At 32.8% G+C, this 27,906-nt stretch overlaps 1 protein-coding gene across 4 annotated transcripts in view; it reads left to right on the top strand.

Moving 5' to 3' along the window:
* Positions 1–27,906, top strand: part of POT1 (protection of telomeres 1) — a 77,391-nt gene that overhangs the window by 10,455 nt on the left and 39,030 nt on the right. For all 4 annotated transcript variants that reach the window (XM_031455294.2, XM_031455296.2, XM_031455295.2 and 1 more), the window contains 3 exons: positions 6,906–7,019; positions 7,796–7,843; positions 8,615–8,729. In XM_031455294.2, coding sequence (XP_031311154.2) covers positions 6,906–7,019; positions 7,796–7,843; positions 8,615–8,729 — 277 coding nt within the window. The remainder of the gene's footprint in view (positions 1–6,905; positions 7,020–7,795; positions 7,844–8,614; positions 8,730–27,906) is intronic.

Below are 27,906 nucleotides of genomic sequence, written 5' to 3' on the forward strand. Positions count from 1 at the left end.
ACATAATATGTATATCAAGTGGTGAGAATTACATAGTGAATGTCCATATACCCATCATCTAACTTCAGCAGTTATCAATACATAGGCTCTTATTTCATTTCTTTCATCTAATAATTTTACTGCTGTAAATTATAGGGAAATATGAGGAATTCTGTAATTTAAACCATAAAAATTTAAGTATTTGAAAAAAGCATCCTAAAATTATATACATATATATATATATGTATATGTGTATACACAAATGAATACATACCATGGTACCATTATACTATTGAAGTATTAGCATCAGTTTTTATAAATCATGAAATATCAATTTATTCATGTATATATACACACGTCTGTGTATGTATCTGTCTTGCTGTCTGTTTATATATACACATAAACACAATTTCATTATTATGCCTTAAATAATTTAACAGTAATTCCTTCATATAACCAAATATCAAGCCAGTGTTTCAGTTTTCCTGATTACCTCATAAATTATTTTTCAGTTATTTTCTTCTGTTGGGAAGAGACTAAGGTGGGGAAATCAGCGTGGAGAACTTAACAGTAATTCAGAAGCTACCCTGGATGTATTAAGACCAGAACTAAAGCATTGATTGAACTGACAAAGAATTGATAAGTTGTGTGTTTGTAGGTTGCAGAAAAGTAGGTTTCAGTGTTTGAGACGGTATTTACCATGTAAGTCTGTAAGAACATTTGCTCCTTGAGTTCTGAAATTGAATTTTAAAAATTCCTATTCTGAGCCAGGGCCTGTTTCTAGGCACAGGTGATCCAAATAGACAAAGTTCTTGTCTTAACACACTTTACTTTCTAGTGGCAAAAATCAGACAATAAACAAATAAATACCTAGTTTTTCGAGTGGCAAACAGTGCTGTGGAGAAAGTAAAACAGTGGAAGAGAGAGAAGGTGTGAGGAGAAAAAGGGGAGGAAAGATGTTTTTCTGTGGTGGTGAAGGAGCAGAGACTTGAGAGAAATGAAGAAGTGATCCTTCAGATACTTGGAGGAAGAGTGTTCTAGGCCAGTGTTCTAGCAGTTACAAAGGCTCTGAAGTATGAGGTCATGTTCCAGACAGCAGTGTCTAAATCCTAGCAGGGATGACCTGGAACAAAAACCCTTGACTCCATTCAACCTTTAAAATAAAAAAATCTTTAAAGATTAAAGAAAAATTTCTTTAATCTGAAGATTAAAAGAGTAACTAACTAAAGTTAATTATTTAAAAAAATCTTAAGATGGAAATAATAATACCTACCTTTCTGGATTGTTGTCAGGATTAGAGATAAAATATATTTGCCACTGGCACTTACCAGGAACTCTGTACATGGCAACTATTATTGTTACTCTATTATCATCTCACTGTAACTAGAGATGGCCCCAGTCGGGGAGAGCAGGAGAGGGGAAGGACTTCTGAACCTGAGCTCAGGAATTTGGCTTCTGGTTCCTGCTTTTCCACTAGATGACTATTAGATTTTGAGTAACCATTGACTATCTGCAGATCTGAATTGAACCAAGTATAAAGTGAGGGCATTGGATTAGCTGAGAATTCTGAATAGTTCTGGCTTAGTATATTTTCAAAAATTGTGATCATTTATAAATAATTCAGTGGAGAATTATTGAGAAATGGTGCTAATTTTTGCAGAACCTGTGTCTGTGGAGACTAAAGACCCATTCCAAGGAAACTATCAGAGCAGCTACTTCTTTTTTTCTTGTATAGGAATTTGGGGACTACATTGCCAAACTCAGGTTTTGTCTCTTGCTAAAGTTTCTGTGAAGAGGTGATAAATTGGTTAATTTTTTTCTAATTTATATTTTGAACAAATAAATGAATTAGTGTAGTGATTTTTTTTTCTCTCTGAAAAATTATTAAATCAGCATTACATCTTAAAATCTTACTTTAGAATTTGAGGAAATAAGAGAACTGCCGTGCAATTCATGTCCTAAAACTCCTAGGACAGTTCATTAGACTGTTTCTCTCAGAATGATAACTAGGGTGATTTTCGATGCAATTTAAAATTTTTTGATTGAGGTATAATTTGCGTATGGTTGGTATGACGCTGTGGAGTTCTAGAGGCAAATATACTAAACAAGTATTATCTGACAGAAAAGAGACTAGGAAATAAAGTATATGAAGCATGTATACACACACATACACAATCATACCTTTAATTAGGTATTCATTAAAATAGAATAGAACTATACATCTAATTACTACTTGTCAGATAACAGGATGTTAATAATGGTAAGTCAAGGGGTTTCTCCTTTAAAAATGTTGAGAAGACTGAAGTCACAGTTTACTGTAAATTCTTTCTGGGTTTAAATCCACAAATGTTGATCATTGGGGAGGTCTAATATTATTAGGCTATTTATTTTAGAGTTCATAGTATTAAGTTTAAAGATTGTTGCAAGTCAAAGGTAAAATTTTTTGCATAAAAGAGTGAATTTTCTAATCTAGTTCTTACATGTTCTTCTTTATCACTTGTTCCCTTAAGATTAGTTCTGTATTTGAATACAACAAAAAACCCCAGACAGTTTTGCTTTGGTAAATTAATGATACATTTTTCAGGAATACAAATGCTTTAACTGAAACTCGCTCCATATGAGGCATTTTTTTCAGTTTTACCTTTCATTTAGAAAGAGTTTTAACATTTAATATGTAGATATAAAATAAGAAATACTTTCCCAAAGAATTTTGGAAGTTTTTTTTTAATTTTATCACAAAACTGTCAAAAGTATAGACTTTTTTAAATACATTTTTTTTCCCCATCCCTGTAAGATTTAGTTCTGAAAAAGAAGGTAGAGCAGTAGCTGTCAGTGGAAGTCAGGAGATCCGATTCTTGTCTTGGTCTACAACTGATTATCTGCATGTGACCTTAGGCTGTTCATTTAGCCTCACTGGCCCTTATTTTCTTATCTGAAAAACGAAGGTGTTAGATTTCATGATCTCTAAGGTCCTTTTCAGTTATAAAATGCTAAGATTCTATGAAGTAAGTTTTGTAGTAGTTGTACAGTTTAAGATGTAATGAAGATACATTTTATATATGTGTGTGTGTGTGTGTGTGTGTATTCATATATTTAGTTATTCTTTGAGTTGTCCAAACACTTGTTGAATATTTTTTGTCTTCTGTACTTGATGTCAGACATCTTAACTGATTAAGACAGGTATGCACCTTGCCATCATGGAATAGTGTGGAGTGGAGAAGAATGGAATTAAACAACTGTTATTTAATTAATTATTTTATCCAATTGTAGTATGTACTAAGATTGAGTAGCAGAGTGAGAGAAGTAGCAGAAAGAACGAGCACAGGGGTCCTGGGAGAGCAGATCAGTAAGAGAGAACAGCATTTACAGAGGTCCTGAGTGAGGATCCTTGGAAAGCTGAAGAATTAAGGGAAGGCACAATTCCAGAGTGAGTCACACAAAATATGGTTGGTGAGCTGGGTAGGCATCAGATCATAAAATGGTTTGTTGACCATTTAAAGATTTTGATTTTTATGCTAATGTTACGTAATTACGTCCTTGGTGTTAACATGGTCCAAGAGATGCTAATACCTATGAAATGCATTTTTTTATATTAGAAAAGCATTTTCTGTCAATCACTGCACTGTCATGACATCAGGTCTGTAGCTTTTCCCTGTACCCTTTCACTCTGTAACAGTGTTTTAAGATATGATAACCTAATGGTATTTTCAAGGTCAGGGTAGTAAAAATTACTTAATGTTTGTTAAAGCCAGAAAAGTTTTTCTTTTTGGATTATCAGTTTCATATTTTCTTTGCCCTTTTCCTGCTTATTAAGTGTAATGACTGGAGAATTTTTAATAGTTTATCCATTAAAAATTAGCAAATGAATACACTAATTTTGTGGTTTACATTTTTGTTACCTGTTGATTTACTTCCTATATCACCACTGGTTGTGTTAGCATGTAAAAACCATTTGTTTAAATGCAAGTAAGTTGTTGGATTTTTTTTTCCTTGTAATTGTTCATTTTTAAAGAACACATGTTAAAAAGACCTGTACTGATTTCATTCATTTTCTCTGAGTCTGGTTTGCGGTAGAAATATTCCTATTGGCTAAATTAATTGTTTAATGATGAGGATTCACTCTTTCTAAGGCACTGTGACACAAAAAGGAAGTGACCCCTTTACTGGTATGTGAGAATCCTGAGTTAGTTCAAAGATTTCAGTCATACCAAGTGTGTTTTAACTCAAGACATTCATGCGAAGATAGTGATTAAAGCCTTATCATTTTTAGTAACCTGGTTATGATTCTCGGGCTGGTTCCTTAATACTATTTTCGTCAGATTGAGAGATGCCTACTCTGGTATGTCAGAATGCTGCACTCTTCCCACTGACCTGTGTCATTCCCATTCTTGTTTGAATGGCTTTAGTATGCTCTTCTCAGAAACTTAGAACAATGCATATTAAATCTCATTCTCAACTCAATCTAATGAATGTTTATACAAACTAGTACAGCCTATTGTATATTTATCTTTCTTATTCTCTGTATTTGAATTAATTTGAAAGCCAGTATGATTAACAAATTCATGGGAATGAGTCTAAGAGCCATTTAGTTTTTCCTCTCTTTTATTTAGATCTGTACTTCAGTTTTTACCAATGTTAATTAATTTATTCAACATATGTTTGTTGATCTCTGGTTATGAACAGAAGCCTCCACCAGTCACTTGTAGGGGTTTTTCAGGTAGATAAGACATTCTTAGTCCCAATAATTTTATAGAGTTTTCAGGGCAGTAAAAAGACTAAGAAAAGTTTACAAGTATACATACAACATGAAAAATATTGAAATGCTGACTAGGAAAGTTCAGCAGAAGGAAGAATTATTCCTTCTTCCTTCTTTGGGGTACAATCTAATGGAGACCTCACAGGGAAGAAGCATGTACAGCCCAGATTTCAAAAGATAGGATCAGATAGGTGCAGAAGAGAAAAATGCTATTTATAATTAGTGGGGGCTCAGAATACGCAAAAAATATCTGTGGAAAAGCACTGGGCATACAAGAATCTGATTTGTATAATATTGAATGGAAGTATATGGAGATAAAACAGGCAAGGTCCCATGAGATCACTGAGGGTCTTCAGTGCAATTTATATGTGTATATTCAAATGTAAATTCATGTTTATAAATAAATGTTATTTTTCTTTTCTTAAAATGTGTTTTTGGTTGTTATTTCCGTGTTTTCAAATGTATGCTAGAGGAAGAGTTGTAACTTTTTAACTGAGTTGTGTTGCTAATGTTAAAATAGAATATTTTTTTTTTTTCATTTTGATGTAAGTACTGATATCCTGCTTGTAATGATTTATTCTTTCTCCATCATGAAAGAAATACTATTCTTTAAAAGTTCAGATTATACAGAAAAATAGAAAAATGTGCATCCCTACCACTGACACTTGCATTTAGTGTATTTATTTCGGTATAATATTTATGTTTAAGACATTTTTAAGTGAAATAGAAAATAACATGAGATAGGTTATTTTTTGTACTTTGAAGAGACTTTGGAGCTGACAAACCAATGACTTCTCTATTTCTGTTTATCTTCCTATGTTAGTTTGACTAAACAACTTTAAATCTTTGACTAAGATCATAAATTTTCATTTAAATCAGAATATACTGGTCTAAAGTAAATTGACAAAAATTGCATATTTTTCAGTTTTTAAAAGTAATTATTCCAGAAAAAATTTACTGTTTGTTTTATTCCCCTTTAAAACTGCCTAAAACATGGTAGAAACAGAAACTCTTCAGTGAGAAGGAAAATTTTATCCACTTAACTTTGAAGAATTGTGGTTATTTAGCATTAACAGCACATACACTATTGTGTTTGCAGTCTCACTTGCAGAAAATAAATGCAGAAATTAGCGGAGTTAAAGTATCTGGATAGGGCCAGAGATTTTAGAAAGGCATTTTATGATCCTTCCTTTGATTCATAGACAGTTTATGGAGAGCCTACTTTGTGCCAGGCCCTGTAAATACAAAGCAGAATAAGACATGACCCTTGTCTTCAGGATTCTCACAGCCTAGTTAATGGATCTAAATAGAGAATCCTAGGGATTGACACCACACCCTTGTGTGTGCAAAGCAAAAATCACTAATGGAGAAGACTTCCATTTGGTAGAGATTAAGATTATTGAAGGAAGCTGCCTAAAGCCCAGGAATCTCAGTGTATCTTAAGGTTTTGGTGTTATAATTAGAGGATATTTTTTATATATATATAAAACACGTATATAATGCAGCAAGACAAAACTCATTGAGTGTGGATGTTCCAGTATTTGAAAAAGAAGGAAAGGGAGATTTAAATAAAGAATGAGAGAGGCAGGAATAAATGGAGATTGGCTTCTTATTTCTGTTACAAATCTAAGTAGAAAGAAAACACCTTTGTTCTTTTTCATATGCAAATGAAAATTTCTCATTTATGTCTCATACCCTGGATCTTTATGCACATTTATTAGCTTTGTAATGAGAATTTTTGCACTAATGACATGTCTTTCTCAATGTAGTCTTTCTGAGATTTAGTTTCGTTTAATTTCCATCCTGTTGAATCATCACTGCCTTTTCATTGTGTTTATCCATGCAGACTTATTCACATAAATTGAGATAAACATTGATTTTTGAAGTCCCACTAAAGAAATAAAAATTTCTAAGTGGTTTAGTTAGTGCGCTCCTGGTTTGCAAAGTGGGGCAGTGTACTTAACTGTGGTTACATTGCTGAGACCCTTTTACAGGAGGTGGTAGTTTCAATCTTATATTCAAAAAGCATTAAATAAGTTTAGGCTAACCAGTTTTTCATTTTATAGAAACGATATTTTCCTATTTTTAAACAGTAATAAAAATAAGGATCTATATGGCATTCAGACTTACAGGTATTTTGATGATTTAAAAATTTTTTTTTCCTATGTAGGACACCATTGCAGTGGCTGGATTTGTTGTTTTGACAGCATCTGCATCTACAAGCAGAGATAGTAAACATTGCTTATTTTTGAAAGCATCTGAAGACTTCAGATCAACTGTTTATGTAAGTATGTAACTTTTAGTCTCTAACCATATTGTGGTTTTAATGAGCTAAAGTGATGGAATCAAAGTAGTTCTGTAAATCAGCAGATAAACTCTTTGGTCTGACTGAATTATTTTAATTGAATATTTTAAGTTTAAAAAAATAGAAATCCTTTTCTTGCCTTTGTATTTAAAGTGAATCCAAGTAGAAGAGAAAGATCCTCTAAAGACAGTTGTTTGTTAAATTTTTAAACTTCACAGACACTCTTGATCTTATTCTTGGCAGTTATACCATCAGCCTCTTTTGATGGTCGGCTTGATTTTACCTTAAATTGATCAAAGGCCCCTCTTTAGATAAAACTGATTTCCTCCTATTTCATTCTTATGAAGGTGTCCATCCTCTTCCTCTCTTCACCACCCTCTCCCTCAATACTCCTTTGGAGACTACCTGTTTGGTCAAGGCTGTCAGGTAGAGAAGTAGAGTTGCCCACAGAGCAGCATCTGCCTGGTTTTTGGTTTTTTCTTTGTTTTGGGTGGTTTTTTGTTTTTTTTTTTTTTTAGTCTATACAGAGTATTGGCCAGAAGTGATCCTATGATATTAAAATTAATGATTTAAACTGAAGCTTAGCTTAGACAACTTTGTATGTGTTACTCTTAATTTAATTTGTAAGCCATAACTTTATACTATTCTAGTGAATTTGATTATTATACAGTTAAGTGTATAGTTTTATACAATTAAAGCTCTATCATCACATTGGACATTATTTATATACAAATAAACCCTCTCTTTTTTTTCAGGTTTATGTTAAATGCGTCAGAGATTTTTCTACTGAATCAATGTCTTTGGTAAGATGATAGTCATTTTAATTTAGAAATGTACACTCCCCCACCCACATACACACATATATATGCATGTATATATTTGATCCACTTTGTAAGATTTCTGAGCAAGCCCTGACCCTATTGTGTTTGACCTGAGGGATCAGCTTCCTTGGAAAAAAATCAGTGAATTCATTCTGATGTGATTTTTAAATTTTTAACTCTTAGTATGATAGGTAACTTTATTTCCAATTGGGAGTGAAATGGGTGGGTGATGGGACCAGATGTCTGAACCCTTTTCAGGATTGTTTGACTAATATGCAGACATATCCTTGTAAATCACTTCCCCTCTGTTTTCCAAACGTATGTACAGTTATTTCAGAATTTTTTTCTTTTATTACCATTTTTAATGTCTTTATATCATTTACAATCAAAACCTAGGTTTATTTAGGTCTTAGTAAAAATCTTCATAGCAAAATAGAAAAAAAACCATATATATATGCCACAAGTTTTGAAGTGATATTAGTTAAGGTTAAAAACCAGGGTGAAAATCTCTTAAACTGTATTTTTAGAGTTGTTTACAAATTACACCATTTATAATCAAAGTTACTTATAAGAAAAGCTAGTTGGTTTATATAGTAACCTTTGTAAGCTGTGCATTTCCTTTTTTTCAGACAACCTCTTTTTAGACACTTAAAAGGAAAAGCTGCAGGTGGACTTTCTAACTTACATGTTTGATCATTACATGATTCTAAAGTCTAAATACTTAGTATTGATATATTCACTGTCTTTCTCTAGGTTCAAGCAACACATTATGTATATACACCCCTGAATCAACTCAAGAGTGGCATGATTGTCAATGTCTATGGTGTTGTGAAGTTCTTTAAGCCTCCATATCTAAGCAAAGGAACTGGTAAGTATTAAAATTGGTCAGGATTTTAATGGACTGAAACTGCTGTATTGGTTTCAGGAACACAGCTCCTTCAATACCCTGTCTTAGAAGCTCAATTCTGGTTTATAATTGCCAAACAATATTGATACAAATTTTTTGGCCATTTTTATTTACAAAATAAATATGAACATGGTTTTTAGGTTCTAAAGAAAAAATAAAAGAATGCTAAATAGCAACATGACAGCATATGAAAGTATAAAATAAGCTAGAAAAGGTAAATTTATAGACAAGTACGGAATACTGTAATAGCACAATGACATTATGTAGGTCATTGTAATTCTGGTATAGAAATTAAAAGACAAAAGTATAAAGCTATCTATAAACATACATTAGTGGGTACATAATATAAAAAGATATAAATTGTGATGTCAGTAACAAAGTATGTGTAGGGGGCAGCAAAAGTGTAGAGCTTTTGTATGTGATAGATGTTTATTTTTTATCAGCTTAAGATAGTTACAACTGTAAGGTGTTTTATGTAAACTTTGTGGTAATCAAAAAGACAGTACCTACAGGTGATACACAAAAGGAAATGAGAAAGGAGTCAGAATATGTCATGACAGAAAAAAAAAAAATCAGTGAAACACAAAGGAGGACTGTAAGGAAACATGGGACAAAAGAGCTACAAGACAGACAGGAAACAATTAAGAAAATGTCAATAATAAGTTCTTCCCTATTGGTAATTACTTTAAATGTAAAATGCTTAAACACCCCGGTCAAAGGACATAGTACTTGGGTTTTTTTAAAGATAATTAAGAAGGTATAACCTATATAATAATGTAAGCTTTTAAACAGAAACACAAAGGAGGACTGTAAGGAAACATGGGACAAAAGAGCTACAAGACAGACAGGAAACAATTAAGAAAATGTCAATAATAAGTTCTTCCCTATTGGTAATTACTTTAAATGTAAAATGCTTAAACACCCCGGTCAAAGGACATAGTACTTGGGTTTTTTTAAAGATAATTAAGAAGGTATAACCTATATAATAATGTAAGCTTTTAAACAGACTAATGTGTAAAAGAATGAATCAAAAAACATGAATTTCAGTTTTCTGAGCGTTCATATAGTTAACAGACAACACACTTTGACCTTGGTTTAATTCAGTTCATCTAGATTTAACATGTATTACTCTTCTAATTTGAAACAACATCGTTTGTAAAAGGCATCATTGTTTTATCTGTCATTAAGAAAAGAAAAGCGATGCTTCACTGTTAATTGTAAGGTGTGAAAAATCTGAAACAGTGGTGGTGTTGATGAAATAGTCTTTACTACATGCCAGCTGCTGTGGCTCATGCTGGCAACACAAAAATGTTCTCCTTGAGTTAATATTTTTTCAAGATTTTATTTATTGAACTATACATATGCAATTTCATTGTGGCATAAGCTCAAAGTGTACTCTTTGGTGGGATGGTTAGAGGAAGAAGTCTTATTTTTATGTGGTCAGAAGACTTTGTTAATGTGTAAAGTCAAGACTTAGTTTATGTGAAAATGACCATGTGAAGACTTAAATCTAGAGATGAGACTAGTTTGAAACAGGTGGCACCTAAGTTAGAAGACGACAAAGGGATGTTTTATTGAAAAGCCCTGATTTCTGTTATTTTAGCAGGAATGGAAAAATTAAACAGTAAGTTTGAAGCAGAGAAATTTTTGTTTACATATAAATTTCTCAAATATTTTCATTCAACTTTACTTTGTTCCAAAGTCTACATTCCATACCATAGCATACCATTCAGCATACATTTGCATACTTTCACCTTAATAGTTTCTTCTCAAGGTCTTATTTTTTTCCCCCAAATCTTTCATTGCCCATTCTGAGAATTGGCTATAAAGGTCTAATCACTGTGATCCTCTTCAATTTCAAGTGTTATCTGTCCTTTCATTGGCTTGCCACATTCAGGAATAAGCTACATTATTGATAATAATATCCATCTAACTTGGTGGAATATATAATTTTAAAGCTTTTTTGCACTTGATATGTTGCAAATTCTTATTGTTGAAAGTTTTCAGTAAATTAATCAGCAAATACACAATTTTCAAAAATAACGTAGAATGATAGTATTATAACATAAAATGATAGCTGTGTTTAAAACATTGATGACTCAATATTAGTTTTAAGTTGACATTAGACAGTGTAATCATTTTCTTCTGACAGTGTTATTAAATCATATATATAATGAAAGCATGGGGGAACTATAATAGTTATTATATATTCATATGCATCTTTATCAGATATGTTTAGTTAGATCCAGTTTCTTAATAAAAAATTCATGAGTGGTAATAAGCCAACTTTTATTACAAAGATAATGTTTCTCTATTTCTTCTGAGATACTAAATTAAAATGAATGTCATCAATTTAATCTGAGCGTATTCATTGAAACTCTAAAATATGTCTTAAGATAGAGCAAGATCTCTTTACTGCTAGCAAGATGGTAACATTTTAAAGCTATCTGTCTTATAATTTTAGTTACACTTAACGTTTTTATTTCTGTTGATAGAGCTCATCGTTTAGCATGCTGCAGGAGAGTCAGGCAAATAGCACTGATTTTTGTGTTCAGGAAAAGATCAATTTCATTAGTATTACCTCTAAGAAGCACTGGAACAAATGTACAGGAGCAATCCACAGCTGTGCCTCTACATAAAGCAATATTATTTCAGAAATACAGGCCACAACCTAAATGTTACATCTTGATGTACATAATAGTCATGTGGAGGAAAATTATCTTTATGCAACTCAAATTTAGGTAGATGGAAAAGAAATTTCTTCTGTTATTTATCATTAGCTAGAATTTTTCATTAAAATTCATTTTATAAATGTTAAATTCAGTGCAATAGAGGCAGTTTGGTGCAATTTAGTATCTTTACGTCTTGACTAAAATTTCTCTTGAAGACTGCTTCTCATCCTCAGTAACAGTGATTACACATGACCTGAGCATACTGCTGTCTTATTTCTGTAGCAAATGCTTTATTTCCCAAGCTTTATAGTCAATTTTGGAGGAATTGTAGCTTTTATTCTTGGAGAAGTCTGTTAGTCCTGTTATTAAAATGTCTAATGATACTCACATTCTTGTTTATTTGTGATGAGATTCATCATGAAAACTGAGCCATTCTCAAAGGTTAGGGAGACAATGTATATTAAAAGATCATTGTATATCAAAATTGATTTTGTTAATGACTCATCAGGGTACATAATATGGCGTCTTTCATATAGGAAGGAAAGCTTATTGCCACTTTCTTCAGATTTTGAGATTTTATTGCTATTATCTTTGAAAGCTTCACATTTACTTTTGCTTTGGAGAGCTGGCTAGATAGAGCTAGGTTTTCTGCCTTGCATAGTTAACATTGGGCAGATTTTTTTAGATCACGCATATAAAGGTTTAGATCACACATAGTTTTAACTTTGTCTCAGATTTTAACAAATAGCTCAGTGTATTTTTAGACTTCTACTCTGTTCTTGCTCAATAAGGTAAATGGAGGCAGGCCATAAAACATTTCCATCCAGGCTTGTTAATAGCATAGGGTCATGCTTACTTGTTTAGTATCATAATGCCTGCTCACTCTAAGCAAGTGGGAAGAGTACGGGGAACCTGGCTTGTGCTTACTCTCCTAATATTTGAGTCCAGAGGAAGGGAGAGAGAATAGTCAAAATATCTGCATCTTCAGTTTTCACTGCTCACCTCTCCTTTTTTTGTTGTTGTTGTTGTTCTTTCCCCAGATTTTGAGGCCCTAGAAGTCCCAGCCTTTTGTGCCACATAATATGGCACATGACTGGTTCCTTCCCCAACTTTCCTCCGGAATGCATTACCATGCTAGATTATTTTCATACTTCACCTCCCTTCAGAATTTCTCCATTTTAGAAAAAGCAGCTTGGTTAAACTGAGCAGTTTTTTGTATGTTACAGTGTTTCTAGAAGCAGGCTTTTTCTCTTGCTCTTCAGTTTCTTAGAAAAAGGACACCTGTTTTAGCTATTTACTGAGCATTATAATCAAATTACTAACATTTTGTCCAAAACATTAGACTTCTAAGAGCTCCTGTCTGTTTTACTTTTAGTTCTTAGGATAGAGTGCTATGAGATAGAGATTTCTGCCTTTTCTTGTTCTGTAAAACATCCCACCTAACTCTGGATTGCTGATTTTGTCTGTGTGAAAGTACTGTTTTCACTTACGAGACTGACTTGCCATTTATCTATTGATGTTGTACAGCTAAACTGTTTGAATATTTTTGTTTGAGTGAGTCATATTGGTTGCCTATTAATGATTATGTAGTTACTGTCTTTTAATTTCTTAAAGCATAGTAATAAACTCCCACATATTCCACATTTAAATGGTTGAAAAAATTTTATTAATTACTGAGTAATTAATGACTCACTGGTGCTCCGTAAGATCCAGGAGTCTTTCTGATTCATCAGAGAGAGACATTAAAGCATCTAGTACAACATAAAATTGTATCTAATATTTCATAATAATTTTTATTTTTCAAAATTGATAATGTTTCTTTAGAAGTTTTAACCCTTTTGCAGTCCTACACCTTTATGAAAAAATGACGACAGCTAGAGAGCCTGCCTTAGAAAAATGCACATGCATGCATAAGGACTTAGACATACAGTGTCAAAGGTTTGGTCCCCACTGCCTTTGAGTCTCAGATTGCAAACTCCTGATCCGAGGCATGTTAATACTCAGTTATTTGAATATTTAGTTAATATCAAAACCACAACATACATTTTGGCTTAATGTATGGCATTTGAAGCAAAATAAATAAATATGTAGTTCTGCTTTTCAGTTCACTCATTTGTTCATTTATTTAACAAACATTTATTGAGTACTTTCTATAAGCCAGGTGTTAGACATGGGGACATTCAAAGATTCATGTCATTGTGTCTACCTTCAAGAAATTTATATTTATAGTTAAGACAGATAATCCTTACAATACAATGATTATAATTATTCATGATTTCGCTTTGGTTTTAGTCTTCCCCCCAATTTACAAGACTCTACTTGTCCGTTTTATTGTTGACTGTGTAAGATGGAATCTTCATTGTATAACATACCATGCTTTTCAAATCTGTATTTTAAAGTTGAATGATGGACTTACCTTTTATGTAAGATGTAGGTTGTGGTTTGGGCAGGCATGGAGTTTTCCATTTCCCAAGAGCTAAAAATTTGCAATGTCTAGTTGAGTGAGGTGAGACTCTTCTCCAGTGCTTAGCTATCTTACTTGCAGGAATTGAGGACATCCAGGGCACAGCTGATCATCACTTACCCGTTTAAGGATTTGGAAAGGTGAACTAAGCCTCTTTCAACACTATTTTCCAGCTATTCTGTCCATGCCATTAGGAAGTAGGTTTCCACTTGGAGAATGAAGGTGGAGAAAAATCTTTATTCCCCCATCACTGAACCTTTGTATTGTTTGCTTTCTTGTATCAGGAATTACTTCTTTAATGAACCCTGAGGCTTGCATCTGGCTTACTGTCCATATCCCAGGATTTTCATAACCTTTTCCTTTAATGAATTATTATCTTGTTTATTTAGGATGTTACCCTTAATGTTTTATGAGTTTATAATTTGAATTATTTTAATGAATTATAAATTCAGTAGTTTTCTCATTCTTTTCTTGAAACTTGTGGTACATTCTTTTATTCATTCAATTAAAGAATGTCTTTGCTAGCCTTGTGTAGCTTTGTTTTTGTTGTCTGTAGACTCATAGATTATTGTGCATAGATAAAATGACTCTCAGAGAGTTTACAAGTGAGGGAGACCTAAATGTAATCAGCTAGCTAATAGAACGCACAGTTTTATGCCGTGGCTAAAAGAATAAGCAGAATGCTTTCAGAGTGGCAATGGAGAGATTAATGCTAACAGGGGAAAGGTTCTAAGAGACATAGCATTAGAGCTGAACTTTAAAGGATAAATTGGATTTTGATAGATGAGGAAGAAGAGACTAATATGCCAGACTTTGAAAAAAGTGACAAAAGTTGTCAGATTTATAATGAAAATGTGAACTTCTCAAAAGCTAATGGCTGAAGAAGTTGACTAAATATAATTATAATCAGTAGGTTGTCAGCAGTTTATTGATGCATAGTTTTCTGCTCTTGTAGCAGTCTTTTTCAGGGATCATTATGAAGGACTATGATACTTTTGTGGTGCACGCTTTGTTTATATTCTAGAAGAATTTTTGTTTAAATTCTGTATTTAACTTATGGTTTCTATATGTGGTAAAACTGACTCATTTAGATTGTATTGGTTATATATGCATTTAGCAGCTTTATTTATATGGTAGAACTGTCATATAGTTGGCAATTGGTCTTTGAAAGATTGTGTATTCAGAATTATTACAAATAAGATGTCTTAAGTGGCATTCAGTGGAACGCTTTGTTACATCATGTAAATGGATTCTAGTAATACTAGGTTCACAAAAATTAGTTTCAAGTTACAAATTGTTTTGATTTCCTTCTATATTTTTAAGATTTTCTTCTGCTTCAGTATATTACTTTCCCTCCCAACTTTGTATATCTTAAATTAAGAAAATAAAAATATATTCTCTTCCTTACTTTTTAGTTTGGTTGTTTGTCTTTTTTCAGTGATTTCTGGCAGCTTCTTATATAATAATGATAATCTCTTTTTTGTCACATATGTTACAGATGCTTTTCCCAGCATTTTGGTTTTGTACTGGTAGTTTTGAAATACAAATGTTTAAAATGCTTGTGGAGTCATAATTTATTTGTTTGCTTAAAGACTTACCCATTAGAAGATGTGAAAAATACTAGCCTGTATTTCCTTGAAATTATTTTAAGTGTTTTAGAACAGATAGTGCATGTATTGCATGGAATTTTGTTTTGTATGTAGTGTGCGGTGATAACAACTTTTTGTTGGTAACTACCTTGTTTCAAAATCATTTATTAAATTATATGATGTGTAAATCATACATAATATCTATACCTCTGTATAGTGATTTGTGGAACAATACCTAACAGAGCCTGGGGTGAATTTTCTTCTTCCAGTATGTGACTTGTGATAGGTCTCCTCAAAAAAGAGGAGGGCTATTCAGATATTGCCCAGTGTTTAATCATTAGGCAGTATATTTACTGTAATCTCTACATGAGTGTTTGGAGGTATTTGGGTTGGTAGGATTCTTTATCTCAATTCTGATTTATTATTTAACGTTATAGTCTGCTTGTTAATCTGGTTTTTTTGTTTCTTCATTCATAATTTTAATGTATTTTTAAGCCTTACAGGAATATATTGGGTGTATTTGCCATATAGATACTGGTATCTGGATTTAAAAATATTTGAAACCGGATTAGGGCTTATATGAAACTCATACCATAAGTTGTGATTTTTTTTCATATAGCTAGAATAAATGGTGTCATGTTCTCAAAGGGGTGTGTGTGTGTGTGTGTGTGTGCAATATATCCCTAGTGCATTTTGTCAGATGAATGTTAGAACATGATATGTGTTATTAATAACTTATTAATACTTAATAGAATGAATATAAAATTCATGAAATTAATTAAATTCATGAAGTAGCATTCTGTTCACTAGGACAACTAGCCGTTTGTCCTAGTGTTTGGATTTTAGTGAAGAAGTATAATGAGTTTTAGCGTATAAAGGAATATGTTAGAAGTCAAAGTATTTAGCCTCTCATTTTAAGTTTTATTATTACTACTTTTAATTATTCTCCTTATGTATACAATAATCATAGTCTTTTTATTTCTAGAAATTTCAGCTTTCTTTTGGAAGTGTAGTGTAATGAATACTTGAGATAGCTTTTATATTTGTCTTTAAATGAAGCTGGAGTTTAGTAGACTTGAATAAAATGAAGTTATATTAAGTTTAGGGGTAAATATTTTGACACAGAATGACTCAACTCTGGGGCATCCTGTGGTCTTTAAGATACCCACATTACAGAGAATTTGATGGTGGTGAGGTCATGTTACTCCATTGAGAGCAGCCTACCCGCCCCCCCCCAACCTGTCCCAGGCTAAAGAAAGTTTTAAACTTCCTCCAACTTTGTTTCAATCTAAATCATGGGAGTACAAACTTGCTATTAATAACCCACAGCTTTTCAAGTTTGTGAAGATACAAGAAAGTCATAGAAATGTGTTTAGGTATACTGCCAACTCACTGATGGAGAAAAAGAGAAAAAAAACTTACCAAAAAAGTGTCCTTTTTAAATTTACTATTTCATAGCCAGTAAGCAAAACTCTTCAAAATTAATGAAATATGACCAAGTCTGCCAGTTGCTTTATGCAAGGCCATGTCATTGGGGCCCCTACTACACATACCAATTTTTTCTGGAGGGAAGGCGGCGGGGAGACTACATTCAGCAGATACCTATTTCTGCCTTCCTTACAGGTTACAGATTTAGAAAGTCCAATTTGTAACGCTCCTTTCTTTTTTTTAAACCTCTTGCCTTTCCCCTGTCCAGTAGCCCTAGTGAAATACTTGTAGCTCCACAGACACCTTGCTTAACTTTTGGTTTCTTGACTAGGTCTTGTTCTTGGTGTTCTCTTTTTCTAGAATGTTATTTCTTCGTCTTTACCAGGCTACACGGTGATTCAGAATTTAGGATATATATTTCTCTAAAGCGGTGGTTTTCAACCCCAGGGTGATTTTGCCCCCAGGAGAGAGATGGCAGTGTCTGGAGAAATTGTCATTGTCACAGCTGGAGCGGCATAACTGTATTCTAGTGAGCAGACACCAGATATGCCCCTTAGTGTTGCACAGTGCATAGGTTAGCCACCCTCCCCGCCCAAACAATGTATTATCTTGCTCAATATGTAAACAATGCTAAGGTTAAGAAACCTTGCCCTAAAACATATTTTACTCACCTTACCTGCATCCCAACATGCTTCTGGGTTAGATGTTGCCCTGTATTTGCACTGTGCCTATCATTGCTCTGATCACAGTGTGATTTTATTATCAGTTTGACTCTAGTTTCTCTCCCTTTTGTAGCAGCTAGCACAATCCTTAGTATAAATCAGACCTTCAGTATTTAACATGTGAATAACATTTAACTCACATACCTTTATCTGTTTTTATTGTTATTTGGATAATTATGGAAAAATCTTAAAGACTCTTAACATAATGTTACACTTGAAATTACAGATTTATTTTCTATTGCCTTATTTCTTCCTAAGATTCTGGTAAGGGAGTCTGTGCTTTGGGGCTCATTCATTCATTCCATCTTTCTTAGAGGCACAAGTGTAGTTAATTAGAACAATCTTCTGGTTGAATCACTGTAGTCTTTACAAAATTGTCTTCAATTTGCTATGAATTCTGGGTCAAAACAAAGCTACCATCTGAACTTTGAATGTATCAGTATAATTTTTTTATTTGCATATTTCAAAGAAATAGGGTGACTGACATTTGGGTGATATCATCTGCAAGTGATTAATTAAGGGAGAGAGATGTATGTCTGTGTGTATTTACACTCTATGTTCAAGTTATATTAAAAAATAAAACTTTAAAACAATGCACAGGGTAGAAAGTTGTATGTGCTGTAAGAGAAGATAAGTGTGAAAGGGGATTCAAAAGGGGGTAGATCACTTCTCGTTCTGGGAATCTTGAGAAGGTGTTTTTAGAGAAGGGCCCTCCTGATGTGCAGTGCCTTGAAGATAACATGCAATTGCACCAAAGTCATAAGAGCATTTCTTTATGTATTATCTCACTTAATCCTCAAAAGTCTCTGTGTATTAGATTCTTGTTACTCCATTTTGCGGATGAAAATCCTGAGACAGAGTTTAAGAAGCTTACATAAGGTCACAAAGGTGATAGAATTAGGATCTGACCTAAAGAAATGCAGGCAACGTGGTGTATGAAGACAGCCATACATATATGGGGGCACTGCACAACTTATACAAGGAATATTTAAGTTTAGTTTGTTTGAAATATAAAGTGCTTGAAGAATAATGGTGGAGAATATATTTGGGGAGATTAGTGGCAAATAGTGTTCAGTCTCATTCCTGGGCTTTATTCTGTATGCAACAGAGAATACCTAGAGCTGTTTTAGGAGAAGGGTGACCAGACGAGAGAGAAAAAAAATGGTGGTGATATGATGGTATTGTACAAAGGAAGAGATGGAGATGAAGGGACAGTATTAAGAAATTATTATTAAAAAAAAAGAAATTATTACAATAACCTGATTATGAAAGGAAAAGGACGTGAGCTTAGATTGTGACATTGAGAAAGAAGAAAAAGATGTGATTGTAAAATAAGATATGGAAGTAGGATCAGTGGAGGTTAGCAACCGGTTGGACTTGCCTGTGTAGTAAGGTATACCTTTATTTATGTTTATGAATTTGTTGTGATTTTTTGAAAGCCTGAATGCATATAAATACTAAACATTATATCTAATCCAATCAAAATATATTTAAGCTCTGCTGAATATGTTATTAATTGTCCTTTTCCACAATAGATTTGATCTTTGGATGATTTAACCTGTTGCCACTTCTAAACCATACAAGGCTCTAAAGTCATGAAGAAGACTTTCTTTCCACTGAGAGACAAATTTCACTCCCTTCTCCAGCTAGTGATATTTTTAATATAAAATTAAGAATATAAAGAGTTTAGAAGCATTATCATGTAGCACACTAAAGTTGTTTGTGAACCACGGAGATTGACCCTTTGGTTCTGTGAAGTGTTATGTGGCCTGCATTCTTCAGGGGCATGACCCTCTAAATAATAACGGCCATGTGATTATCATTTATGCTTTACAGAGCACCCTAAGTGTAATGGAGGTAGAAACTTGTGCTAAAAGTGGCACGTTATTCTTTCCCCTGTTCCAAAGGCTTTTAAACAAATCACGTATTTGGCTAGTTACCAGTCTGCAGTGTCACACCCTCTTCAGGAATGCCACTTCTTTTTGTAGGCCCACCATCAATCTAGTTTAAGAGTTGAATTTTTTTCTGAAAGCACTGGATAGTATATACTTTAGGCTTTGCAGGACAGGTAATCTCTGTCACAACTACTCAGTTGTGCCTTATAGCATGAAAACAGCCATAGACAATATGTAAATGAATGTGTGGCAGTAAAACTTGATTTTACAGCCGGCAGCTGGCCCACAGGCCATGCTTTGCTGACCTTTGATCTTGCTCATGGTTATGATTTTCATAAAATTTTAAGAAGAATTCAGACAACCGAGCATATGTGTTTATATTATCTCCCTCTCAAGTTAAAATTAAAATTACAGTTTAAAATAGGTATAAGTTTCAATGCCAAATAGAATGGGAGGTCATAGTTAACAAAAGAGCTCATAGTTAACAAAACTTCAGATATTTGGATGGTTGATATTAACTGATTTAACCAAGAAGAGTGAATTTTATTTTTATAGGCATGAACAAGCAATGCCATTCAAAAAGATCTCCATCCTGTTTGCAGTCAGTCCTCATTGCCATCCTCAGTCCTAAGCAGCCACTAATTTCCTTTCTGTCTCTATACCTTTCTGGACATTTCATATAGATAGAGTCAAACAACATGTGATCTTTGCTTCTGGCTCCTTTCACTTAGCATAAAGATTTTGAGGTTCCATGTTGTAGCATGTATCAATAGTTTTGTTCCTTTTTATTGCTGAATATCAGTATATTTTTATGGTTATTTTTAAAAACTTTTTAAATTTTTAAAAATTATTAGTTTTGCCTCCCTTATTTTAAATACAAACTCTGTAAAGATAAAGACCATTGTTAGTCTTAGTATAAATCCTTACACCTACGTTTACTGTCTGTGACCTGTGGTTGCTCACTGAGTAAATAGAGTAAATCATAAGAAGAAAATGCCTCCAGCTATATAATTCCAGAATAACATTTATGAACTCATGGAATATCTAGGTACCTATCTATTTATCTAATTTACCTGTCTGTCTATCTATGTATTTATCTATCTAGCTAATCTAACCTACTTATCTAATCACACACACACATATCTATATTATAGAATCTATATCACAGTTTATCATGCTTTCTTTTCTTTCCTGCCTCCCATGATCTTTTGCAATATTATAAAAAACATGAGTCCAAATTATGTTAATCACACACCAGCATAATAAAGGGAGTGCTATTATATGTGTATTGTATAGAAAGTGTCCTTGTAAATAACAAGATTATAACGTATAATATTGCCTTTATTCAGTGATTTGTCTTCATAGCTTTTACTTCAGTGTTTCAATAATAAAGTTTTATACAAATGGAAAATTTGCTAAAATACTGGTTGATTTAAAAACAGCAGTGCTGTAGTAGATAAAAAGGAGGTGAAGCAACTTTCATTAAGGAATTTTTTTTGTGGATAATATAATTTATGCATGCATGCTTTGATTAAAGACCTTGGTTAGATGAACTACCAGCTTACCCTTAAAATAAAACTCCAAGGCAATTTACACTTAATCATACTGAGGAAATTAGGTGAATTGCTTAAGATTGCAGAATACGGGGCTTAATTTGTCATTTATCTTTTCTCAATTTATATCAAGTTACATGAAGTATTACCTAAGTGTTAAAGTAGTTAAAATACTTTGTCAACAGCTTAAACATGAAGTCTTAATGAAGCATTAAAATAATTGAAGTCAATCCTTTATTAAAAGTTTAAATATATATTTTTAAATATTATACACTAGTTAGATAAACCAAGAAAGAATACTGGTTTATTAAATGTCTTTCTACTATTCCTACCTTCCCTGCCGATGTTAGCTATCAAGAAAATAAACTTAAATTACCTTTTATTTTTGTAACTTTATTATTAAAATATGAAGTTGTAAGTTGACTATAGTTTTGCATGTTTATTTTTCCTTCATTTGGGAATGAGTAAAAAATTAGGCATGGGAAAAATAAATATTTTTGTTATTTTATGTAGTCATTATTGAAGGATTATTTTTTCATTTTGTGGAACACTTTACTTTTTTGGGGCAGTTAAATAAAACCTATTATAGCAGTTTGCCTTATTAGGATTTATTAAAATGAGTAGCTTGGTTATTTATTTGCTGATTTTTCCTTTTTATTTAAGTAAACTTTTAATTGAGGGCTAGCATCACAGAAAAATGGTACAAATCATGGATATATGTCTTGATGAATCTTCACAAAATGGACACACCCATCCAGATCAAGAAATAGAACCTTACTAGCACACTGGAAACCTGCTTGTGTCCCCTTCCAGTAACAACCCCCTTCAGGATAACCACTATCTTATCTTCTATCATAGTTTAGTTCTGTACTTTCTTAAACCTCATGTAGAGTCATACAGTACTTATTCCTTTGTGTCTTCTTTTGCTCAGTCTTACTTTTGTGAAATTGATGGTATATATGGCAGTAATCTTTCTGTCCCATTTCTTTGAATGAATACAGTGCAGTTTGTCTGTCCATTCTCTTGACTGACTGACATTTGGGTGTTTCCAATTTCTAGTTATGAATGCTACTTCTATGATGAACATTCTTGTTATCCTTGTATCTTTTTTTCCTGAAAAATGTATGCATTTCTGTTCTGTATATTTGTGGGAGTGGATTGATTGCAGGGTCATAGGGTGAACATACGTTCAGCTTTAGAAGATACTATCAAAAAGTTTTCAAAAGAGGTTGTACCGGTTTAAACTCTCATGGAAAATGTGGCTTTACACTCTTGCTGACATTTGGTACTCTCAGTATTTTTTATTTAGCCATTCTGGTGGGTGCAAGTGGTATCTTTATTGTATTTTTTGATTTGCATCTCTGAAAGCTATTTAATATTTCATTTAGATTGCTGCTTGTCTTTATTATTCTTAAAAGCAAATTACTGGACACTTTTTTAATGCCACTTATTTCTTGAATCTGAATTTTTGTTTCCTTTTATAAATTTATACATAGGTAAATACAAAATATGTGTATAAAATGGTGTTTTATTTTGAAACTCCTCATTATTTTATAGACAACCTTAGGATAGTCTACAGTCATCCTCAGGTTATACTATTCTAAACAGCTTGCTTTGTAAGGAGATGATATTTTGAAGAATATTACTATGTAAGACTCTCTGGGCCTGCAGCTCAGTAATTGAATTGATTGCGTGTGTGGGCGTGCCTGTGAAGAAGTTAGATTTAAAATACTAAGACGTAAACTTCGAATGAGATATTTTCAAATTCTGTTTTTATGATCCTTGGTGTTGAGAAAGTACTTTTTTATTTGATAGTTCTCTAGTTAACTATATACACATCTGTGTATCTGTATATATTTACATATTAGTGTTTTTTTTAAGCAGCTCAGAAATGTCCATAGATAATGTGGTAATACTAGAAGTTCTTTGGTAAGGGTAGTGATGTATTTCAAGAATGCTGTTTTAATTGTTTGTAATTTGACAGGAGGAGAAGAAAATATGATGATAGGAAAAATAATTCCAGATTATAACAGTAGTCCAAAATTAAAGCTGTAGAAATGGAGAACTAAAACAAATCTGAGAAATAGCATAAATACAGGGGGATTTTAGAATTTCTCAGTTTATCTTTCCAGTGGGCAGTATTTCTTTTTGAGTGTAATTTATGTGCCCTTTTCCTTAGTCACTACACCAGATGTTTATAAAATACATTCTTGTAATTATCTGAATAAGGCAAAACAGTTTAATTCATTGAGGTGGAGTCCTAAACTTTGTTGTAAATACTTTTGAAATGCTCATTGGAAGAGTTACATAACAGAAAATTACAATGGGTATGGATATATTAATGTTATCTTTTGAATTTATAGTATGAGTTATTTGAGAGCAAAGTTGTTTTAAAACAAGAGACTACTTTTCCACTGAAAATACAGTATAATCTCTAGACAATGTAACTATCAATAACTAGAGTTCAGTATTTATTTACAGTTCTTTTTTTAAGGAAAATATTACATACAATGAAATGTATGGAGTTTATGAAATTTATGAATATCTGTTTTTGTCTATCCATAATAATATAAAGCCAAATACCATAATACTTTTGGATCCTCTTTAAAAGAAATAGAAAGCTTTGATTATCATTTTATTGCTTAAAATTATTCATTTGTGTAGGAAATAGTAAAAACCAGTGTATAAACTTTACTGTAAAGAAGATGGAAACTTTATTAGACTTTTCTGATTGCCTTTGGGGTTTTACTGTAAAAGTTACCAGTTACTTGCAAGATTAAGGACAGGTTATTTGACTGGGTTTTATGTCACCCAGTTGCTTCACAGTTTATTTTGGTTACTTGGTATAGTTTATGTAAACTGGGAAACATTCTTCAAGATGACAATTGCTCCCTACTCATTTTCCAGGCAAATAAGGATGCCATTGCTTTCGAGTTCCCTGCAGGTTGGGTGGGAGAAGTCAGGGTAGCAATTGGTTTGGTATCAGGAAGCATCAAAATGGAATTTTACTATTTTGATTTTTTTTTTTTTTTGCACTCTTGTAAGTAACAACAAAGAGTGAGATAAGAATGTAAAAAAGAGGCAAAAATCTGTAACTGGGTTGCCAGGAGACAGGGTAGATAATGGGGAGGCAAGAACTGGTGAAGAGAATGTCCCAAGATAACAGGAAAATGTAGTCATGAAGAGCTGTCTGCCTCTTCATTAAGTGAGGCTGTAAGTGCTCCAGTTTTCTCAGTAATGCTTCTAAAATAACTTGCAGATCTAATTGACATAAGCTTAAATCTGCAAGTTATTTTAAAAGTATTATTTAGCAAAGCATTCTCAGTGGGAGAAACACCAGTTCTGTGAAACATTCTGTGAAAAAGTGGGAAATTCTGCATACTGTATCTGGCTCTTGAGATTCACGATGCATTATTAGCACGTTATCACCTCTGAAAAGTTTTAATAAAGGAACCCGTTTAACTTTATTTTTAACATATTTTTACTTGGAATTATTTGAACGTGGACCCCTTTTAATGTACTCTGGTTCTTACTTAAACTGTTGTTCCATAGAATCAAGTTTAGGGATTACTGACTTAGATTAAGGTTGATGGAGCTTCACTTTCAAGCAATTCATTGTCCGTATTTGTGTGTGTGTGTGTGTGTTTAACTCTCATTTATTTATTGTGAACTGGGAAGGGGTAGTGCCAATTCTTACTTGTTTACAATTTGATAGTATTGCAAGGGACCTGTCTCTGTAGTGATCTATATAAAATGTAGTGCTTTATGAATTTTCACTTTTTGAAAGTATAATATTGATGCTCTAAATCAGTGCTTCTTAAGCACTCTTAAAAATTAAAAATATTTTAAAAATTAAAAATTTACTGTTAAAAATTATGAGGATCCCTAGGAGCATTTATTTATATGGGTCTTAGATATAGATACTTAAACATACTAGAAATCAAAAGTGAAGAACTAACATTTAATAACATTTAATAATTCATTTAAACCAAAAACAGTCTATTACATGTAAACATAAGTAACATTTTTAATGAAAAAATATTTTCCAAAAATACGGAATGTGGTATTATTTCCCATTTTTTAAGATATTTTAATCTTTAAAATAGTAAAAGCAGACTTATCTCTTCAGCCCTCAGTTAGTTATGACATGCTATTTCAGTTGAGATATATAAAAATTTCTGGTTTCACAACTTTGTAGCTGGAAAAGGGAAGAGGATTTTTAGTCTTCAGATAAATTTGGATATTCTTTGATAATACACCAAAAATCAGCAAGTGGTAGCTTTTTAAAAATTAGTTGCAATGAGGAATCTGAAACCATAGCCATGAACTTTCATATTTTATTGAATTAAAATCCAGTGATCCATCTTGCACTTTGAATGGATCTTTAAATCATCCATGATTTGTAATGCATAAGTCATTTTAAAGAATTTCCTGCGCTATGCTGACCTTCTAAATGTTAACACATTTCATTGCACAATATCATACAATACTGAAACATACCAGTACCCACAACTCAGTAATTTCTGTCAGCCTTCAGTTTTATCAGAAAAGTCTTTAACTTTTGGGATGCTATCAGTATCATGGTAGAAGATGGAAATTTTCCAATATTCTAATTTTTGCCTAAAAACTTTGGCTTTATCATTGGCAAAATAATGTTGCCAGTTTTCATTGACCAGACAAATTCATTCCATTCATTTTTGTAAAAACATCTGTCAGATACCAAAGCCTGAATAACTAAAGTTTGTCAGTCGTGATTTTAAATAAAAATGTTGTTCCATGAAGAAAAATGGTGAGTGTAACTCACAACTCAGTCACACAAGTGCTTTTCCTCAAAATGACTATCATACTTTGATAAGCAAATGAAATATTTTACTTCCCATGTCATCATGTAGAATATTAAAAAGACATATACTCATAGGTCACATATAATAAAGTTTTAATGTTTCATCAAGAACATCCTTATTCTTTAATAAAATTGTTGTGGGTTTTTGTTTTAATGTAGTGTGTTTTGGTGAAGGATACAATGACCACCACTACAGTTTGATGCTACTGCTTGATTCTTGCCAAGACACCAACAGTTTTACTCACCATTGCTTTTATATTATCAGTCCCAAAGGTCATCACAGTAAAAAGCCAATAACATTGTAGTGTTACTATGCAAATAAGTTTGACTTTATCACCCCATCAGAATGTCTAGGAGCCCCCCAGTGTTTTGCAGACCAAACTTTAAGAGTTGTTAACCCTACTGAAAGTTGAACGTTTCTTCAAACTGACACAGTCTATCATCTGGTGAACTTCTTTATCCTAATTTTTTAAGTTAGGTATTAGATCTTCTTGGCCCTTGATTACCGTTTAGCTCCATTAAAATTGTTCTATATTATTTTTAACCTTTTATTTTTGAATAAGATAAGTGGTTAATGCTGCTTTCTACCTTGTAGCTTTTCAGAAACTCTTTGTGTTCCAAGTGAAATTTCTCTTGAGGACTGAATGCTGTTGTTAACTACAAGATGGTTCTCTGAGAGCACCATATCTAAAAGCAACTAAATAAGATTCCGATGGAAATTGAAATTGAAATTCCTTTGCAATCCCTTACCTCTGTACGTTTCATTTCATGTGCCAACTGTGATCAGTTTGGCACTGTATCTTGCCTGGGTATCTTCAGATACTTTGTTAAGACAGATTCTAAGATCATACCTGGGTTCATTAGAGAATTATGCTGATTAATTAGCAGTAATAGAAATGCTGCTGCTGCTGCCGCCGCCAGCACCACCACCACCATTGGCCAGCTCTCATATATAGCATTTAACCATGTTCTAGGTGCTGTTTTAAGCACTTTACATGTAATTACTTGTTTAATTCTAACAATCATATTAGGTGAATTCTATTATTTTCTCCATTTTTCAGATAAGGAAATAGAGGCACAAAGAGGCTAAATGATTTTCAGTGTCTGCAGTAGGCCTCAGAAAGGAATTTTTACGAGTATATATTTGCTGTAGGTAATGACATGCATTAATTTAGTAAAGATAGGTACTCAACTACTATGTGTTATAGATGCTGTGAATGGTGAAGACTTAATCCTAAATCTGGAAGGCTATCTGTGTTTTCTGATTAAAGTGTCTACTTTCCTTCTGACATTCTTTAGAAATCTTCTGTATACAGTCACTGTTCTGAAAAATATTTGCTATGTACAAATAAGTCATTTGTTACCCAATAAATATATATAATTTATTTCATGACAATTGATGCCTTCCCACAGTAGGTTATTATTTAAATTAGAAACTTTCTTAACCAACCTGTTCTTATCTAATTTGGCACTGAACAAATGTTCTCCACTCTGTCTGTAAAATCTTGTTACTGATGCTTTTGTCATCCTGAGCTCTCCCAACTAGGAATTGGTGACTGGGAGACTGGCCCTAAAGCCCCTGCTCATTCCTGCTCCCACTAGTGGGACTGCATGCCTGCAAGAATTGTTTTCTTAGAATTTTGTTCCCAAATTTGTTCATACTTCCTTTACTTTTATTCTAATTAAGTAATTTCATAAAATCTTATATAAATGGATGAATATGAATGTGAAGACTTTTTTTTTTTAAACGTAAGTTGAATGCTTTGAAAAGATAATAAACAGGCACTGTGCTGGATTTGAGCTGTGGGCCATAGTCTGGCAACTCCTGATTTATAACACCGTGTTCTCTCCTTTTCCCTCCTACCACTCACAATGCAGTTAACTTCTCTTTAGCCTCATACTTAAACATACATCTTCTTTTATTGCCTTTGTCTTGCCACTGGGATTTAACTCTTGTTCAGATACCTTAGGA

This window comes from Camelus dromedarius, chromosome 7 (genome assembly GCF_036321535.1).
Source record: "Camelus dromedarius isolate mCamDro1 chromosome 7, mCamDro1.pat, whole genome shotgun sequence".
NCBI lineage: Eukaryota > Metazoa > Chordata > Mammalia > Artiodactyla > Camelidae > Camelus > Camelus dromedarius.